At 36.6% G+C, this 22111-nt stretch overlaps 1 protein-coding gene across 1 annotated transcript; it reads left to right on the top strand.

Moving 5' to 3' along the window:
* The first annotated feature begins 4020 nt into the window (after positions 1-4020).
* On the top strand, positions 4021-5128 carry LOC113714848 (germin-like protein subfamily 1 member 14). Its single transcript, XM_027238965.2, has 2 exons — positions 4021-4185; positions 4406-5128. Exons 1-2 carry the CDS (start codon positions 4065-4067, stop codon positions 4954-4956), a joined length of 672 nt encoding a protein of 223 aa, XP_027094766.1. The 5' UTR covers positions 4021-4064; the 3' UTR covers positions 4957-5128.
* Positions 5129-22111: the final 16983 nt, after the last annotated feature.

Below are 22111 nucleotides of genomic sequence, written 5' to 3'. Positions count from 1 at the left end.
ACTCCCCAAATAAAAGCTGGAGCTCCTAATGTTGGGTTCAAGTCCGAGTATTACTACCCAAATACTTGACCAAGGAGAAATAGCTCATCATTGGTCAAATGTTGGCAATTTTTCTAACAAGACAGTCAAGTACTGTTTGATAGGAACAGACTTGGGGGGAAATTTCTTAGTATTCATGTTTAGCAAAATTGGGCTCTCAGGTACTAATATTGGGGTTCTTTTTATCTTTTCTGGGCACTCTCCAAGAGATTAAATTATTTATTTATTTTTTTACAGATAAATATTTCAATCTTGCACATTTAAGTTGAATTGATGAAGGTTTCTTGGTATTGAGATCCATTGGTTACGTGCATTGGAATTTCAATTTCATCCCTTTAATTGCTTTACCATACGAGTCAATGGAATTGGTACCAATTTGCGTCGTACAAAGAAAAATTCAGAAACCTGGGAAGTTGTTAATGATGTAACGGTGAATGCCATTCTCTTGAGAGTAAGGATGACAATTTTTGACAACGATAACACGATTGAAATTAATAGGTTTTCGCATGATCCGAACTTTAGTAAGTCATTATTGGACAAACCCTATGAGTGACACAACCCGTTAACAAATAGGTTATGACATGACATAACACGGAAGTCTAATGGGTTGAGTTAGCCTTGAAAATTTATGATACGAACACAATAATGACATGACACGATAAGTACATGACACGACCTATTGTCATCCCTAGCTACTTAAAAGTCGACAAAAGAGAAGCTCAAATGGATTGCTTGACACACATCATATTTCTTTTGTAAGTATGTAATTTACTAATATCCTTAAATTATGAATTGATGCAATCAAATTTTCAGTATTTGAGTTTTGAGTAATCCCGGTGACTGTTTAGAGCATGCAAGAATTAAAAAACCAAATTGACTAGATGCAACCTCAATTCCTTTATTCTTATCTCAATTCTTTGAAGTTTCAAATAAGCTGCATCTTAACAAGATGTAAAAAAATTTATTTCCACTACAGGAGAAAATATTTGGATCTGCCAAAATTCAACGGAAAAAAAATGGGCACTCAACCACGGACAGGAAAAACTGCAAGACGTATAATATATGTAGCCTTCTAATTATAAGCACTTTTATCATTTCTAGTTCAAAGACCCAAACTAATATGTTACATAAACTCAAGAAAGAATATGCAATATTATATTTAGATCGTTTAATTTCTAATGAGATAATCCCACGTTTTGTTTTTCATATAATATGGAATTTGACACAAATTAATCCTACTTATTTAGGACACCATGCTACTATGAGTAGCATGGTGTTCTAGATAAGCAGTACTAACTAAATCAGGTTATAACAAAACTGATTACCATTTTGGTTAATTGTTTACAACTTTTAATTTGGAATTTAAGATGCCACATGTTGGAGGAATTCATTTGGGAGAATATTGTTTATTGAATTCTTGATTTATACAACAATATAATGCTTATATTTATAGGCTTTACAAAATGAACCTAGACACTTAAAACCAATGAATTTAAACTAACATTATACAAGATAAGATCTTAATTGATGCTAATGAACAGCAATTGATATAAAAAGAATAGTTTAAATTAGCATCTCCTCAAACTCAAGATGGTTGCAAGGAAACCAACTCCAGTTTGCACATGATCAGATCATTTGGGAGAAAATTATATAACGTAAGATCCTGATTGATGCTAATGAACAATAATTGATATAACAGAATATTTTACATTAACGCCACAAGTGACCATACCTAATTGAAATTCAAACTAATTTCAAATATATCATTTTAATTGTATATAGCTAATCTGGTATCAAGCCTTAAACTTGCCGTATGCATCTTTTCTTACCGTAGAAAAAGGCAAAGAGGATATTTATTGCTTTAGTTGAACTACAAAGAAAGGCTTTCGAGCATCTCTTATCCTTACGTAACACCTCGATTAGCATCGGCGTCAAAAGGGTAACAGGCACTCAACCCCCAACATTTGTTGTCCTTTGCGCTTTCGTGCCTACCGTTATTTTTGTCGAACTCCGTCCCATCTATTAAGTCACATCAGTTTTTACCATTTTTAAAAGTTTCGATTTTACCTTTATGTTCATTTTTCTCTATTCTTCCTCTCCCTGCCCAGACTTCTCATGTCACCCATTTCTACAATAAAATCGTGTTTTTTTTTTTTCGGGAAGCCGAGTTTCCAAAATATTTCACTTCCACTGAATACAAATCTAACGATATTAAATAAATTCAAAATTTTGTTTTTTAAGATTATGTGATATTCTTTTTTCTAATAGTTTTATAATCGTTTGTGTGCGTGAAATGATTTGGTTTTTCATATCATAGGGAACTTGACACAAATTAATCCTACTTATTAGGACATCATCTTACTAATTAAATCCGGTTTATTACAACTTCTAATTTTGGAATTTAAGACGCTACCTGTGGCCATGCCGATTAAAATCTAAATCAATTTCAAATATCATTTTAATTGTATATTTATATAGATAATCAGGGATCCAGTATTCCCTGCATCCATCTATTCTTATCTAAGGGAAATGCAAGAGAAATGATTTTCCCTGCATCCAAAAACCAGGTCATGAAAAATAATCGCCTAAAAGCTAGATTGGTATTGGTATTTAAGTTGCAATCATGACCTTTTCAAATCAACTAACACCACTAACTGAATATTAAGAAGACTTAATTTGCAAACAAGATTAGTTGTGGTACGAAATTTCTCTGGATTTATAATGGGTAGAAGTGCATGAATATTTACTTCTTAACTTCTAGAAACAATTACTCCTAATAAGGTTTGACTAGGTGATATGGAAAATTACAACGGCGTTGGATAGTACGTTCTATCACAAAACCTTTTTTTTGAGTTTGGATCAGATTTGTGCTCTAATTTATTATTGCATATACAACTAAGTATATTTAGTTAGACGATTCGAATCCACCCAAACTTTTATTTAATAAAAAAAATTTTGTGAGGGGATCTAAATCTAAAAAAGATAAGATTAATTTCTGGTTGCTCCTCGTAGCTAATTTTCTAGAATTTACCACACTATTCTTTTTGGGAATTATTTTCGGTTAACGGCTAAAAAATATGGAAGGTTAAAAAAAAAGCACCAAATCATCCACAGGTGACAGTTGATTGCAGAATTCTAAGAGGAAATGGAGTGGTACATGTAAAATTAAGTTTTTGTAATAGTACTCTGTTTTCGATAATACCTTATGTATATCCCTCAAAAAGAATGTAAAATTAAGCATCAATCAGGGCTCTCTAAGGAGTAAGTTCAAAGTATTAGTTGTACCTTTTCGAAGACCTTACGAGGAATTCAAAAATTAGATCACGAACATTTCAAACTTTTTGCCATCAAAGTAAACCTTTAATCAGGAAATTAACACTGATAGGGGACCTTTCCGATTGGTATATACCTTTCTTGTTCTTTTTTTTCCCCATAGGCACAGGAAGGGAAAACCCAATATTGAATGCTCAGAATGTTAGCCATAAGAAGATATAGGGTTAAAATTTTGGTGCAACATGCTCCCATAAAAGTCGAGTGGCAAGAAATCTAAAATTTCATGCAAAAACATGCTCCTCATTGTTACATCGTATACTATCTGCCCAAGCCAATTTAATTAAAAGAAGCTAAAGTGCCAATGGAAGTATAACATTTTCACAGTAAGGGACCAGCCATGGAGAAAAATGATCGGATTAGTACAACATTGAGAAAAAAAATGATTTCAGAAAAGTATAGAGAAAAAAAAAAAAAAGAAAGTTCAGCTAAGAGCCTCGGCTAGATAAATGCATGTACCAAGTTGTTGAGAAAAGATTCATCTTACCGACTTAATATTTAAGTATTAAAAAGCCACCGACCTAACCTGTAGACCTAGTTTCAGTCAGGTGTAATTTTCTTCACGTGAGAGAGATAAACTTGGCGAATTGTCGAATGAAATATGCCTATATATAGTTTCAAATCTTTGGCCGAATTCCTCGAACCATCAACCGAAGAGTTAGCACAAGAAATACTAGATCTCGTCCACAATTACCATGGGAGCTCCGTTCCTGATAACCCTAGCGGCAATGGCACTGCTTTCATCCCTTGCTATCGCTTCTGACCCTAGCCCTCTGCAGGATTTTTGTGTTGCAATCAATGATTCCAAAGCTGCTGGTAATTCCTTCTAACTAGCAGAAAATGTAGCGAAACATATTTCTTTATTCTAAGTACGATTTTTGTGTCCTGTCATGTTTGCCTTGACATATAAGTTATCTCTTTGTTTATTTAATTTTTCACTACATTGTGCATCATACCTAGTAAGACTTGCAAAAAGCAATGTGGGTTTGTTTTTTCCGCATTATCACATTATTGACAGCTAGTTTTTTGAATGCAGTGTTTGTGAACGGAAAGATATGTAAGGATCCAAAGGTTGTGAATGCCAACGATTTCTTCTTCCAGGGATTCAACATACCTGGAAATACAAACAATCCAGTGGGTTCTAATGTCACTCGTGTGCTTGTCAACAATCTGCCAGGGCTCAACACTTTCGGAATTTCCCTAGCTCGAATCGACTTCGCTCCTTATGGTGTAAACACACCCCATACTCATCCGCGTGCAACCGAGGTCATATTTGCGGTAGAGGGCACTCTGGCTGCTAGTTTCGTCACTTCAAATCCACCAAATAACATGAAAAATCGCCTTTTTACCAAAGTCTTGAATCCAGGAGACGTTTTTGTGTTCCCACAAGGTCTGGTTCACTTCATACAAAATCTTGGGAAGACGAAGGCTCTTGCATTTTCCGGTTTTAGCAGCCAAAATCCAGGGGTCAATACTATTGCAAATGTAGTCTTTGGAACAGAGCCCCCCATTTCTCTAGGTGTTCTTACTAAGGCATTCCAAGTTGACAAGAAAGTAATTGACGCTCTTGAGGCACAGTTTTCTTGAGACAACTCGAAAGGATCCATGGATTTGTCCTAAATTATACTAGCATGACTTTTGTGCAATGTATGCACAGGGCATTGCAAAGATTGATATGATAATATCATAAAACTGTGTTACATGTGTGAGCATAAAGTGATATGTTATTAAATAAGTTAATCTCTCCTTTTTAGTTCAAGTTATTTTTGTTGAAACGGAAGAAAAAATGAAGATGACAGCGTTAGAAAATAACGACCTTGGTTAGTTTTACTGATTCGACTTGATTTCGACATTGTTCGGGTAGAGGACTGAGTTAATAAAATTTGGCAAACGTAAATTAATCGGCATCAGATAAAAGAAGTTAGCTAAACACTATAGTTATCTCTTCTGTTTTGCAGTAAACATTTAGTTAGGGTCTAACATGTCAAAATATTTTTGATACTTCTAAGGCAAGTGTATATAAACAGGAATATATATTGCTTGCGCTTCTTCAAAGAAGGAACCGCCAAGAGTGTAGAAAAAGAGAAGCCCGCCTAGTGTCTGCCCACATCCTTCGTCCTGTGTCAAATTCCCAGCGATAAACATAACATGCAACCGTGCTGCAAGGCTGGGCTAGAATGCCTAATGCTTGTCTCACGACGTTTTAAAACCAACTCAGGTACCGTTTGGCGAATTGCCGAATTCTTGGGCAATTATCAAAGAGGCAAAATAAGACAAATATTGGCTAGTCATCATTATTAAGAAATTTAATTGTTATTTTTGTAACGGTAATTGAAGAGCAGAAGTTGAATTGACATATAAAAAATAATTTATAAGATGGGATTTGTCTCATCAATTGACGTGGGGAATCTTGCTCAGTTGGTCATAACATCGCCTTATTAAGGCAGAAGTTGCAAGTTCAAGGCCAGCCATTGCATTCAACTTAAGTGAAAGCAACTAATGAGCGCAAAGGTGAAATGACTTTTAAGTACTTCTCAAGTCTAAGAATGAATATTCAACTTTGTCTTTTTTCTTTCCTTTATGGGTTGCTAGATTCACGACAAACCAAATAACACAAAGTCCAACCTACCTCTACAAGGGCAAAGTCCAAGACAAATATCATATCGTTAAGTTTGTCTTCCGTCATTTTTTCCCTTCTGGGGTTGATGGATATATGACAAAACAAATAAGCACCAAAAAGGGCAAAGTTCGGTACAAATAAAATCATCATTGGGGGTGCGTGACAACAAATCACCGGCTCGAGTAGTTCGGTCAAAAAAAACTCATGAGCTTTCAATATATATATTAGTATATAAGTGGAAGGTGTTGAATCCAAAACTTATTGCTTGCATTCCCTCACTATTTAATTCATCCCTCCTCCATATATATATATATATATTATTTATTATTGTGAAATGTTGATTATATTTTTTTAAAATTATATGTAAAATATAAATTTTTATTAGGTGAGCTCAATTAAATTTAATTGAATTCGATTAGGCTAGACTTGATTGAATTCGAGTTCGAGTAAAGTGAATTAAAATCAACTCGACTTCTAAAAGCTCAATGAATAAAAAGTAATAGTTAACATGCAAACACCACAAATTCTGTGGCACGATTCAAATCCAATCGCCAGCTTATAATTTGAAACAATAACAAGTGAAAAAAATTAAACCAACAGCCAAAAAAAAAAAACAAATAAAAAAACTCCAGGTAGCTCCACACGCAGGTGAAAACTGCACCTCCGTGGGCTGGCTGGCTGGAGACTTGAATCATGGCCGCTGTCTCTACAGCCACGGAGGCCATTGAAACTCCTCGACATCGTTGAAGGAAGCGTGGACTACAAAGGCCGTCCAGTCAAGCGATCCAAATCCGGTCGATGGAGATAACTAAATCAGGTTTGTAACAAAACTAATTACCTTTTTAGTTAATTGTTTACAACTTCTAATTTGGAATTTAAGACGCCACCTGTGACTATACCATATTAAAATCTAAATCAATTTCAAATATCATTTTAAATGTATACAGATAATCAGGGATCTGCATCTATATGTATTCTTATCCTAGGAAAAGGCAAGAGATATTTATTCGTCTAGTTGAACTAGTAACAAGGACTTTCGAGCATCCCTTATCCTTCACGTAAGTACATATATCATTTTCAGGAAAGAGCCAAAGAAATTCCTCTGGCCAGTCTGGAAGTGAATGATTTTTCAATTACGTGGTTGGAGTTAACTACATTCCATATTTTCAAAAACCATGTCATGAAAAATGATTACCTAGAGCTAAAGCTGGATTAGTATTGGAGTTTAAGTTGCAATCATGACCTTTTTGAATCAACTAATACCGCTAACTGAATATTAAGAGGACTTTGCAAATTTCTCATAGCTAACTCTCTTGCACCAAGGAGTAATTTCGAAGTATTAGTTGTACTTTGACCATTCAAACAAAGCATATTGAGGGAGGCATTATAAGTAGCAGTTCTTGGATTCAAAATTCCTATTTATAAAATAAATAAATAAAAAGCCATATCATTAGAATCTTTTGGAAGTACTCGATATTAGTTGGAGGAAGTTCAAAAGAAAAAATCATTATATCTAGAATTACATGGATTTCAAGAACAACTTCATGACCTTTCCAAACTTTTTACCATCAAAGTAAAATTTTAATCAGGAAATTAAAGCTGATAGAAGACCGTTCCAATTGGTATACACCTTTCTTTTTTATTTTTATTTCTGTAGGAACAGGAAGGGAAAAACCAATATTGAATACTTAGAATATTAGCCATAAGAAGAGATAGGCTTATAAATTTGGAGCAACATGCTCTTCTACAATACAAATCAAGTGGTAACAAATCTAAAATTTCATGGAAAAACATGCGCCACCTTGTTACATGGTAGACTATGTGCCCAAACCAATTTCATTAAGAGAAGCAAAAGTACCCATTCAAAGTTCGAACATTTTCCAGCGAAGGACAAGCCAAGGAGAAATAATCATATTGTTTGGGCCATAACATTGAGGAGAGAGGCCGCCCGCCGGCAGGGGGAGATTAAAGAAAAAGAAAAATTAAAAAATTTTTTTTTTAAAAAAAAAGAGTTCAGCTAGATAAATGCATGTACCTACTTGTTGAGGAAGGATTCATCTTGCTGACTTAACTTTTAAGCATGAGAAGTCACTAATTAACCAACCTGCAGACCTAGTTGTCAAGCACTCTAATTTTCTTCAACTAATTAATAGAGATAAACTTGGTGACTGGTCAAATGAAATATGCCTGTATATAGCTTCAAATCTTTGCCCAAATCCCTCAAGCCATCAGCCAAAGAGTTAGCGTAAGAAATACTAGATCTCATCCCTCATAATCATTGCCACAATGGCACTACTTTTATCCTCTGCTGTCGCTTCTGAACCTAGCCCATTGCAGGATTTTTGTGTTGCAATCAATGATCCCAATACTGCTAGTAATTCCTTACAACTATCAGAACATGTAGCTGATACAAATTTTTGCAAATATACAAGGTCAATCGTAGTAATAAAATGATTTGGAATATTCCAAGAGTTGAATCTAGAGGGAGGAGTTAATTTTTCTACTTTAATTACTATGAAAAATAATAAATGTAAATTTAAAAAGGTTTTTAACTACTAATTAAGAAATTAAATAGATAACCAAACCAAACAGCGAAGTGGTAAGAAAACAATTGGCAAAATTCGGGGTTCAGATTTTTGATCCAGAGTTAGAATTACAATCCAGTTAATTTATGGACATACCAAGAGCGTATCACCCAAAAGTATATTAAATTATCTCTCGATATATATAAATTGTGTCTAATTCAATCTCACGTATTTTTCAAGATCATATATATATATATATTTAATTAAACCCTTTGAAATTTTAGATAATTTAATTACATCATACAAACCTTGACCTATTCTCATGATTAGGTTAAATATATCTATTTATCTAGTGCACGGTTATATAAACCTTTTCAATTCAATACAAATTTTAAGAGCAAATCTATGATGGCTGGACACAAACATGTAATTAAATCAAAATAGATAAACCAAGGTAAAGGTATAGAATTTAAGTTGGTTAAATAATCAAAACTCCTTCACAAAATCCTAACCCTAGATATAGATTAGTTCATAACAATAGTAAGAGTAAACAAGAATTTAATATTGAAAAATACAAAACTTAAAATAAGGAGCATGTAGAACTTCCCAGTTGATGACTGGCAAAAAAAAATTCTACTCAAGCATTCCATTAATAAATTGGTATCGTAAATCACTTTCCTAATGCGCGTTATCTTTGGTTCATGCATGGACTCGGATACTTCTCTAGGTAAAAAATTGTGTATTTCCAAAAGAAAATGCTCTCAAGTCAAATATATCCATTGTCGGCTTCTTGGCGTGGAAAATCCACATTCCGAATTCAAGGTGGAAAAAAATAAAGTCCAGTCCCAAGTTCCCATAGAATGGGATCTATACATGCACAACAACAGCGATGTGCCTTTGCGAGATTAGGAAACATCAGAAACCAACGCTTGCTAAATTCGCTGGCATTCCCCAAAAGAAAAGAAAACATGAAGCCGATTTCATTCTCCAAATATGCATAGGATTTGGTAGCTCCTCTCTATGTATATATAAAGGTACTCTTTCCCCAGTTTTCTTCACATAGTAGTACTTTTCATCACAGCAGTAGCAGCGGCAGGAGAAGAAGAAGACCAATCCATTGAACGAAAGTCTCTCAAGTGTTTTACAATGTCGGTGTTTCATCCATCCGTGGAAGTGGAAGTTATCTGCGCCGACTACTTTGGCGACGAACTTGTGTTGCCTCTGCCCAACGTTAATAACAAGATGGATAGCCACAAAAGCAGCGGGAAGAATACCGCAGCAAGGGTAGCTGGAAAACCTAGATCTAAAATTTCTTGGGCTTTCTTGTCAGATCTCAACATCAGCTTTGAACTTGAACCAGTTAGATCGCAGATCTGACAGAATAGATATGCATAGATATCTACGGAATAATTCGTTCAATTGGTCATATTTGATGATTTGTGATTCACAGTATAATTTTTTATATTCTGTAACTCTGTTAAATCTTATGATTTTTCAGATCAAATATATTTGTGATATCTTCAATGTATTTTCTGCCATTAGTGCAGATTACTTTATCAAGCAAATCGTGTTGGACGATTTCCAGTTAGATGATTAATAATATTGATTTATGTTTTATCAAAAAAAAAAAGGTCTGATTCACTTCCAATTTAATGTTGGGAAGATGAATGCTGTTGCATTTGCTGGTTTCAGCAGCCAAAATCCATGAGTCAATACTATTGCAAATGCAGTCTTTGGATCAAATCCTCCCATTTCTCCGGATGTTCTCACTAAGGCGTTGCTGCTTGACAATAAAGTCATTGATTTACTTAAGGCATAGTTTTCTTGAGACAACTCGAAAGGATCCATGGATTTGTTCTAAATAAAAATTGACAGCTTATCGAGCCTGTATAACAATAATTACCTACTCAAGAAAAATACAAATTTTGTATATAGCAATGAATAGGGTCGAATCTACAGGGATTGAGGATAATTCGTTTCTTCTAGAGTTCAGAATATAGGGGATTTTTGAAAAATATAAAATAACTAATTAACCAACTAATAAAACAACTAACGGAAATAAATAGGAATTAATCAATAACAAGTACGACTCTAGCTAAATGTGTAACTTTTCAGATACGATTCATTCAACTGACCATCGATGCAATGATAATTCAATTACTCATTAATAGATTGGTTATAGTTGCCATACACGCGATAGACAACCAACTTGTCCTTACTTTTTCGATAGTCAAGGTATGAGTGTTAACTATTTCCCTAACCAAGAAATAACCCTAGGTACGACCGTAGGATTCAATTCCTTAATTGCATTAAAAATTAGAAAAGTCCAACCCTAATCAACAAACACGCTACGAGGGTTTGTTTAAATTAGATCATAGGTTTTCCTAACATAGGACCAATCATGCTGGTAACCACTGGTATTAACCAATCAAACAATTCCGAATTTAACCGATTAATTTGGCAATAGATTATTAGGTTAATTCGAATATCAGGCCCTTGACATTCAAATAACAAAACAATCATAAGAAGTTAAACCAAAAATCGTACAAATACCAATGAATAAAAGAAATAAGTAAAATAATTCGATCTCACAAATGTTTGGAATCGAATTTTCAAATTGACCTTTGACTAGAAAACGGAGATTTAGCTACACATCCTCAAGGAAAATCCGCAAGACTCCCTTGAATTTGATTGCATAAGTTTTTCTCTAAAACTAATGAAAAGGCCAACAGAATCCAGAGGCCAAGCGGCCGTCCTCCCCAAGGAGTCGCAGTTCCTTCCCTCACAAAGAAATAAGGAAACGACTAAAGAAAATTGCTACTAACTAGACTCCTACTACTACTAAACTACTACTACCCAAATGAAAGTAAGTTCCAACTGGCCCCAGAATTGTCACGGCAATTGTTGCCTTTTCGGAAGTACTAATCACCCAAGAAACAAGCCAATCACTCATATTTTGTAGATTCCTAAATAAAATAAACTTTCTACTAGATAAAAAGATTGTCTCAAAAAGTCAAGATAGCTAACTATACTAGTGTCCTAATAGGAATAGGAGACTAGTTTTGTGGCGCAAAGCCCGACTTCCATGACTTCAAACCAACTCCAATTCAAGGTTGAGAATCACACGCTAAATCCCGAGTTTCCGGACATGCAAAGTGGACCTTGACACGCCCATGCCGAATTGCACATAAATTAGTTAAAATTCACATTCTTAACTCTTTTTCGCTCCAAATCCTTATAATCAGCACAATTACCAAATATAAGTAAAATCCACTAATTAACGTAATATTTGGTAAAATAAAAGGGGGAAATAACCATAAAATTAATGACAAAAATGCGACCTATCAATTTCCCCCACACCTAAACCATGCTTGTTCTCAAGAATGAGACAACAAATCAAGCAATCAAATTCAAACAATGGCTATTATTCAAATTTTTTATTGCCAAGATACAATTAAAACACATGTCAAGTATTAGTGATAATTTGTAAGAAATATCTCTCCAGTTAACTTTCAAAATCAAGAACTCTTTCAATTTATGATTAACTAATCTAAAAATATAAAATAGTCATCAACTAACATTCGCCAGCAAAAGGTTCAACTATTAAGTAAAATCTTAATAATAAACTCATGGATTAGCAGACTAACAATTCATTCAAACACTTCCACATTTTTCACTATTAGCTCATTTTTTTTAAAAATATCCCCATACTTGAGCTCTCATTTTTTTCTTTTCCTTTTTTTAGGGGAAAAATCTTAGTCCTTAGCCATGCAAGCCTTTTAACGTGAATTCCGACATTTGCCAAATGAAGGAACCCGATTACTCAACTTTATCGTTAAAGGATCACATACTCATAGTTATCGTCGTTTTTTGATGTGAAAATCAACACTTGTGGTGAAAATCTCCGATTACTAAATAACGATACTAGCGGAGTATAACCAAATACTGTTCATAAATAAGCACCATATTAAAATTAAAAATCACAAAAATTCGCTTCATTTCTTAAATATGGAGAACTAAGATTAATAGTTGAACCAATTTGCACAAAAAAATTCTAGACATATATTTACAATACTTAGAGAAGTTAACCCAAAAGTGCAAAAGTCACAAAATCTCAAATATTTACCAAAGAGATACTCTTAGATTTAACAATATCATACTTAATAATTTAGAATATAAAATCTTAGCAATAGAAAAATTTGAGACGTCTAACCATCGTTTTTCAGGAACAACCACAAGTATGCATAAAGATAGGCAAAATTTGAATAAAATTTGACAAAAAATAAACAAAAAATTCCAATAAAATGCCTATATTTTCATTTTTTTCAATATACTACTCCTTCCACACCTAAATATTACATTGTCCGTAATGTAAAAGATAAAGAATCAAAAGATGAAGTAGAAGGGACAACAAAACTTTTCTGAGAATTGAGGGGGTCCATGGACAGTTATGGGTGACGAGTAAAAGGGCATGTAGAGCTCGTTGGTGGCGGCAACGGCAATCGACGGGTAGCGGTGGAATTTGAGATCCTAAAGTTGCAATCTTGCGGCCTTCCCTAGGAAAGAAAGAAAGAAAAAGGAAAGAAAGAGAAGAAGAAAAAAGAAAGAGAGAAGAAAGAAAGAGAAGGAGAAAAAAAAAAAGAAAAGGGAAAAAGAAAAGGAAAAGGAAAAGAAAAAAAAATTGTCTCGGTTTGTTTTTACCCTTCCCTAGGATACGACGTGGGCACGTCATGATGGTAGGAACCCTTCTGATGAAAAATCGTTGAATTGAAAATTACCACGTGTCCGGTTGACGCAGGCGTGTTATAAGAGTAGAAACCCTTCTGATGAGGAGTTCGAGAATTGCTCATTATCACATGCCTTGTTGAGCGGGCGCGTCATGTTAGTCAGTCCGCTCCAGGATCGAAGAAAGAGCTCTCCAGCTGACTTGACACAGGCACGTCATGTCAGGAGGACACCTACTAATCATTAAAAATGAAAAATTAAACCAGAAACCTAGAAAAATTCTAAGAAAACATATTGAAACTATGAAATAAAACTGAAGAAATAACTAAAAGAAATTGGGTTGCCTCCCAATAAACGCCTTTCTTTAACGTCTTTGGCTAGACATTGTCATGTTTGTTCAGGGAGGATAAAAGCTTGTGGCTCGTTTCAATGTTTCATCCTCTACATAATCTTGATAACCCTTTTAAATAGAGTAATTCTTGAGCACACAAGTTACAGTCTTCCATGGACTAGTAGATGGTACCAAACAAATCAACAATAATCTTAATTCTTCACTCACTCCTCCATCACGCGCACTTATTTGTTCAAGATATTTTGCCATCGCAACTCTTAACTTATTCTTGTCATGAAACTCAAACTTTCTGATATAATAAAGTTAATCTTGCTAACAGAAATTAAAGAATAACAGTTAGGAGAATGTTGATTAAGGAATGGAGGAGATGTCACCGCATTTGAAAATTGTTCACTGGATTCATTCACTTGAGTGATTTGATGTTGGGGTTTCATTTCTTGCGCTTCAATTCCCTTCTCAACTTTAAATCCTTCTTCTTGAGATTTTTACAACTCTATGTCACTTGTTAGAATGATTGCAATCTCATCTTCCTTAAGGTTGATAATGGTCTGTGAGGACAATTCTTCATAAGTTGGAGAAATCAATTTGCTTATTGTAGATGTCCATTCATACCTTTCATTTTCCATCTCTTTTTGAATTTGACCTTGGCTCTTATCCTTCAGAACCGGAGGCCCTTTAATTTCTTTTCCACTTCTGAGGGTCATAGCACTCACGTTCTTTGGGTTAACTTCAGGCTGAGATGGAAGTCTTCCTTTCTCTTGAGACTCCAAACGATGTAGTGTAGAGGCCATCTAACTCAACTGATTTTCTATGTTTCTTATACTTGTGTCCGTCCTTTGTTTGTATTAAATGGCATTTTGTTGGAGTTGCGTGGTGTTGGCAATCAATGTCTTGACCATATCCTCCAAAGACAAGTCAGTATTTGATGAATGAGATTGGGATTTGGAGGGGTACTGCGGCTGAAAACCTTGTTGCCTATTGGGAAAAGAATTTTGCTGCTTGTTGCCTCCATAGCTGAAATTCGGATGGTCTCTCCAATTAGGATTATACGTGTTAGAGTAAGGGTTATACTGCCTACGAGGCGTGGGCACGTTGCTAGTCATGCTCACTTGTTCAACTCCTTCATCTTATACCACTAGGCACCAATCTGTAACTCGTGTCCTTACAAATACCACATGCTTTGGCCTATTGCAATTTTCCTATAGCCAACTATCGAATAACCGAAATTAATTCAGATATTTGTTGTTGAATTGATGAGACATTTACCCCATTTACTCGATGAGTATGGACATCCTCCCTTGTGCCAAATTGTTGAGATTTTTCTACCATCCTTTCTATCAATTCCCAAGCATCTTGGGGGGTCTTATTCATCAAAGCACCTCCACTGGCAGCATCTATAAGACTTCTATCGATCTATAGCTAACCTTCATAGAAATATTGAATCAGGAGTTGCTCGCTAATCTGGTATTGGGGACATTTAGTACACAGCTTCTTGAATCTCTCCCAGTAGTCATAGAGAGACTCTCCCGAATGCCGAATAATGCCACATATTTCCTTCCCCAAACTGGCGGCTCTGGAAGCAAGGAAATATTTTCCAAAAAATTCTTTTTTAACTAGTCCGAGGTTGTTATACTACCTGGTGGTAAATAATACAACCAATCTTTTGCTGCGTCTTTGAGGGAAAAGGAAAATGCTTGCATTTTTATCTACTCCATACTTGTGCATACTACATCAAATTCCTGCAAGTGCTTATATGGCTTCTCACCTGAAAAATCATGAAAAGAAGGTAAAAGGTGAATTAGACTAGACTTTAATTCAAAAGGGGTATTATCATCTAAATTTGGAAAGGTAATGTATAATGACTGCTGATTTAAGTTTGGAGCATCCAACTCCCCTAAAGTTCGAGCATTAGCCATAACAACGTTTTCTTAATCAGAATCGAGATGACACTATGCGCAATCTTCTCTATCTCAGGATCGAAAATTAATTCACCTGTATAAGAGGAACGGAGCATAAAATCAAGAAAGAGAAGAAAAAAACTAGAAATTCAAAAATAAAATGAATTAAAAAAGAAAAAAAATTAACTAACGCCAGTCCCTCGGCAGCGGCCAAAAATTGACAGATTATCGAGTCTGTACAATAATAATTACCTACTCAAGAAAAATACAAATTTTATATTAGCGGTGAATAGGGTCAAATCCACAGGGACTAGAATAATTTGTTTCTTCTAAAGTTCGGAATATGGGGGATTTTTGAAAAATATAAAATAACTAGTTAACCAACTAATAAAACAACTAACGGAAATAAATAGGAATTAATCAATAACAAGTACGACTCTAACCAAAGGTGCAATTTTTCAGACACGATTCATTTAACTGATCATCGATGCAATGATAATTCAATTACTTATTAATAGATTGGTTATAGTTGCCATACACTCGATAGACAACCAATTTTTCCTTACTTTTTCGATAGTCAAGGTACAAGCGTTAACTATTTCCCTAACCAAGAAATAACCCTAGGTACGACCGTAGGATTCAATTCCTTTATTGCATTTATGCATGTATTAGCAAACTATTTTGGTTATTTGATCAACTAATCAGATTCTTAGGTCTTGTCAGACCATAATCCGTACATAATTGATAAAATTATTAAATTGATACAAAAAATATTTACATTAAAAGATTTTTTTTGAATCATAAACATATTTTTAATAAGCTTTTTAGTTTTTGAACATTATTTTTTTGTAAAGATAAAAAAAAACCTATGTTAGTAAAAAAATTATCAAAAAATACTAAATTTTCATATTCCAAAATTTTAATACAACTAGTGAGCTAAAAACTCAAAATAATAAACAATTTTAATTATACAAAGATGGGGAAAAGAAAAAGAGAAATATTAGAGAAGGCGTTGCTTTTGTAAAGAAAGATCCAAATAGTTTGTACAAAAGTCACTTGAAAGTGTTATTTTTTGGTTGAAGCTAAAGAGAAGCAGGAAGCTGAAAATTGAAAGAGTAGAGACGGGTTAACAAAAGAAACAGAAACGACATCATTTTAGCAAGAGTTAAACAAAAAACTCATAACATTTAGAAAAATTTCGGACAAAACTTGCTTTCCCCATTCTTGCCAACTTCGGACACTACATCTTCTCCTTCTCTCCACTATCATCTTGCTGAAATTATCCAGAAAATCATTTTAACCCACCATTTTCATCCGTAATTTGAGCTACCCAAAAGATTTGGGCAGTTTTAGTGGAGTTGTAGATAGCAAAAATCCTTAACTCGGGGCAGCACTTGCTTGCTGGCACGAACACAGAAAATTGACCATGAATTTTGGGGGTAAGCCAAAGTTCGAAAACTGAATCTTAAGGAAACAAGAGCTAAGGTTGTCAAGGCATAATTTGAGGTAAATAATCTGTTACATTTTTCCATCTAATTTCGATATTTTCTATCAAATATAGGTCGAGTGAGCTAAATCTTGAGTTTATGGGCCCAATCTTGCACTTTAATCTTTCAATGGTGAGGGATTGAGAGAGTTGTGAGAGTGAAATGAAGTGGAAGGGAAGCTATCCTTTGTGAAACGAACTATCCAGACCCCCTGAGAAAATTCATGTTTGAATTTTGGATGTAGAAATTTTACTTGTAGCGAACTATTTTTCTGAGTTTGATATGTTAAAAATTGAAACTTTTTTGTGTAGTTGACAGCGATTTATTATAATTGTTGGAGAAAGTTAATGACATGTGCTGCTTTTCATGTAATTTTTCAGTTCTGATTCTATTTGTAAGAGTAGTTATATGCTATAATGGCTTACATACAACTGATTTTGGGGTAATAATGCTTTAATATTCTACAAGTCAAGTATCCTTTTGGGAGCCAATTCAATATTTAGTTTCTAAGAGCTTAGAAGAAATTTTGATCAGTTTGCCGACTTCTAGATATTGAGCGAAAGAGAAGATATGCAAAGTGAGTGGATTATCCTGTTGATAAGTGAAAGTGAGGCAATTGTGTAATCTTAATTTATGGCTTTTGACTTTAGAAGTTAACTGTATAAACTTACCATTACCAAACACTAGTTAGACATTGTTTACTCTGAAGTGGAGAAACAAACTCCTAAAGTGATAAATTCATGTTATTGTTATTATTGTATTATTGCGTGTTATGGCATTTAGTGTTGCAGTGGAGTTTACCATAGTTTTTTAAGTTTCCTCCCTGTTGAATTAGAGTTTTTGACCTGGATTTACCAACTGAACGTGAAAGATTCTGCAACAAATAAATGTTAGCTTTGGAGTAGAAGAGCATTGTTGTCCACCCTGTAGTTGTATTTGTTAGACAAGTTATTAAGGGGACCAAGAATAAACCAATCTGTAATGGCTTATATAGTTAAATAAGCCATTACGAATAAAGTAGTAGTTTACGCTTGAGTGTGTCGGAAGCCAGGAGGGTGGGACTGTTTCGCTGCTTGGGTGCGATGAGAAGTATCTGATGCTATCTGCGTCAGAGGAGGAGAGGGATGGTGAGCTACCATTTGAAGGTCGATCGGCAGTAGAGCATAGGCTAGGGTTGAAGGTGGATGTAGCTGTGGAGGGAGGTCGGTCTGTCTAGGATAAAGAGGGAGAATTATACATGGTTCTTCCTATTGTTGCTGACCCAGATGGAGGATGTCTGCCTCCTGGGGAGTTGGCTTCATCTGCTGTCCCAGGGAGACAAATGATCGAGTTTTCGAGAGCCCAGGAGGGTGGGGTTGGTTTGGAGTCTAGATGTGATGAGCAATCACTGCTTTTGTCTGCGTTCGAGGAGGAGAAGGATGGTGAGCTGCCGCAACCTACACATGTTGGGACTGAGGTGGATGGTGTCTCTGGAAAGCGAAGTTTGGAACAAATGGGAGCTGTAACTCCTTCTACGGCTGCTGCTAATGACCCGAATGGTGGATGGCAAAACCCTTCAGGTTTGTCCTCGACTGAAAATATGGGAGGGAGTGATATCGAGGGTGCAACAGGCCAAGACATTGAAGGTGGTTTTCAGCTTTCTCCACTGCTGCCTCCTTCGCTAGTGCAGCCGTATGTTTTGGCGGGGGATACGAACGGCGAGCTACCGCGAAGTGCTGGGATTCTCCCCAAGGATGGGGACGATGCCTGGACAATCAGACGATTCCTTGATGATGTCTGTTAATATTGATCAGTTTATTGAGGTGGAGGAGGGATTTGCGTGGGTGAAGCAGAAAGGTATGCATGCTCGTTTTCCTTCCGATAGACAACTTCATTCGACAACATTTTCTCAAAATATGTTTAATGTGTTGGGTCATGATTAGTGCCATGTTCTAGAATATTAGAGGAGTTTCGAAAGCTCCTAATTTTAGAAGACTACGTAGATTACTTCGCTTGCATGGAGTTCAGTTTCTAGTAATTTGTGAGCCTAAACTAGATGTTTCAAAAATTGAATCTATTAGGTTGCGGATTGCATTTGATTTTGTCATGGTCAATAGGTCCGCTGATTTATGGGTTTTTTATATGTCTCCATTTGCTTGCTCATTAATTGGGTCCTCTGATCAACATATTACTTTAGATGTCAGTCACCTTTTGCTGTCTACCTCTTTAGTACTCTCGTGGGTTCATGCGGGTTCCTCTATTGAGGAACGCAAGGACTTATGGGCAGTGCAATTACGTGATAAGCCACAAGTACGTCCATGGTGTATTGGAGGAGATTTTAATGTGATTCTGGCACCTTCCGAAAAAAGAGGGGGCCGACCTTTTGCTCCTACTGCAAGGTTGGATTTTATGTCATTCATGGAAGTAGCCAAGGTGTTTGATGCAGGATTCTCGGGGCCCTCTTTCACTTGGTGTAACAACAGGTGAGGTAGAGCTCAGGTCTGGAAGCGTTTGGACCGGCTCCTAGTGAATGGCGAATGTGCGAATCTCTCTTCCTCCATGTCAGTGGTCCACTTGGCTAGACATCCGTCAGACCACACGCCTCTGAAAATCACATTTGCTACTCGTCATTATAATAAGCCATGACCATTTCGATTTCTCAATGTGTGGACAACGAATGGCTCGCTGTTGGAAGTGATCCGGAATACATGGGTATTGCTCGCGAATGGCTCCCCCTGGAGGGTGTTGTGTGCCAAGCTCCTGGCCACGAGGAGAGCTACTCAGCAGTGGAACAAGTCTTCGTTTGGGAACATATTTGAGGTCGTTAGGGGGTAGAGTCGCAGTTGGCACAAACAGAATTGATTGCTGATAGTGACAATTTGGAAGAAGCTGGTATTGAACTCCGAAGGGCGCAGGCGGAGTATCGCCATGCGTTGGCTATAGAAGAACAATTTTGGAGTCAAAAATCTCGTGTCAAATGGCTCTCCAATGGGGACCAAAACTCCAAGTTTCTCCATGCATCTATTACGCAAAAGAGGGTGCAAGCTTATATCCATTGAATCAAAATGGAGGAGGGAGATTAGGTAGAGAGAGATGACGATATTGCTGCTGAGGCTATTCGATTTTTTTCTGATTTGTATTCTGAAACGGAGGCCTCCATTTCGGAGTTGCATCACGTTATCCCATCTGTACTCACGTGTGACGACAACCTAGCCCTGGAAGATATCCCTTCTTTGGAGGAGGTGAAACGAGTGATGCATGCAATGGATGGTGATAGTGCGGCTGGCTTAGATGGATTCACCGGTAAATTTTTCACCTTTGCATGGGATGTTATCGCCACGGACGTGTACAATGCAGTAGTGAGTTTTTTCTGTGGGGCAAACTTGCCGTGGTTTATCACATCGACATCCATCGTTCTCCTCCCAAAGGTTCCAAATCCTCAGGACTTCTCTAATTTTCAGCCTATAAGCCTTTGCAATTTCATTAATAAGATACTTTCTCGCCTCTTGTCTGATAGACTTGCGGCTATCCTGCCGAAAATAATTTCTCCCCAACAGTCTGGATTTGTTAATGGTCGGAATATTATGGAGAACTACTTGTTAACTCAGAAAATTCTAGCAGGTATTGGAAAAAGTCACAAGGGGGGAATGTAGCACTGAAGTTGGACATGGCCAAAGCTTATAATCGGGTATCGTGGTTCCATCTCACTAGAGTTTTACGAAAGTTTGGTTTTGGAGAGTGTTTTATCGATATGACCTGGCGATTAATTTCAAATAACTGGTTCTCAATTTTGATTAGTGGGGCGTCGTATGGGTTCTTTAAATCCAGCAGAGGTCACCGCCAGGGGGACCCTTTATCCCCTGCTTTGTTTATCATTTGAGCGGAATTGCTATCAAGAGGGTTGAACAACAATGCCTTACAACCGTACTACTAAGGGTTTAGGGTTCCTCAGGAGTGCCCTGCGGTAACTCATTTAGCATTTGGGTATAACGTCCTTATCCTGGCAAATGGGTCTTCCGCTTCCCTTCGCTGGATTATGAGGGTTCTAGCAATTTACCAACAATCTTCTGGTCAATTGGTCAATACACAAAAGAGTGGCTATTTGGTTCATCCATCCTTTCCCATTGCAAGGCTTCGGGCTATCGAGAGGATTACGGGGTCCTGCGCCAGGTGTTCCCTACTCGGTATCTGGGCTTTCTCCTTTATATTGGGAGATGTAAGACGTCCTACTTTGCAGAGGTATGTCAGAGTGTTCTTCACAAATTGTGTCCTGGAAGTCGAAGTTCTTATCTTCAGGGGGGAGAATCACTTTGGTTAGACATGTGCTTTTTGCTATCCCGATTCATTTGCTCTCGGCTGCAGTGTTGCCCCAAGGCTGTCTTCCGCGCTATAGAGAGAACTTGTGCCAATTTTCTATGCGGATCCTCAGACCTGGGAATGAGGTACCATTGGATCCGATAGTCTAAATTGTGTCGTCCTCCTGAGGAGGGAGAGGCCGGCTTTTGACGGCTTATGGATATCTATACTGCTTTTTCATACAAGCTATGGTGGCAGTTTCGGACAAGCACCTCACTTTGCGCAACATTTATGCGCCAGAAGTATTGTCAGAGAGTCCACCCGTGCTAGGTACAACTTAAGCCTTTTGCTTCAGCGACTTGGAGATGAATGTTGGATGTCAGTCGCTAGGTGGAACTTTCGATGTTGTGGTTGGTTCAAGATGGTTCGTGTCATTTTTGGTACGACAATTGGTTGGCTAGTAGAGCACTATTCCTCCGTGCTCCCGTGTTACTAAATCTCTCCTTTCGTGACTTCATCATTCACGGTCACTGGAACATGCACTTGTTGGCTCAAATGTTTCCACATGAGGTTATCCCATCTGTTCTACGTACACCGGTCCTGATAAAGCAGCAGGCGGATGAGGTGGTATGGATGTCCACACAATCTAGCCATTTTTCCTTGGCAACGGCCTTCCACGAGGTACGTCAAGTAAGCAACATTTCTCTTATGCTTTCTAGGGTCTGGCAGGCCCCAACTCAGGCAAAAGTATCATTTTTCATGTTCGGCTTCTATTGGGAGGCCTTCCTTTGGATGACATGCTCCATACTTTTGGAGTTCACGGTCCTTCAAAATGTGTGTGTTGTCCTTGCTTGTCGGTA

Source organism: Coffea arabica, chromosome 10c, assembly GCF_036785885.1.
Source record: "Coffea arabica cultivar ET-39 chromosome 10c, Coffea Arabica ET-39 HiFi, whole genome shotgun sequence".
NCBI classification, from domain to species: Eukaryota; Viridiplantae; Streptophyta; class Magnoliopsida; order Gentianales; family Rubiaceae; genus Coffea; species Coffea arabica.
This window is presented reverse-complemented; position numbering and strand designations above follow the sequence as displayed.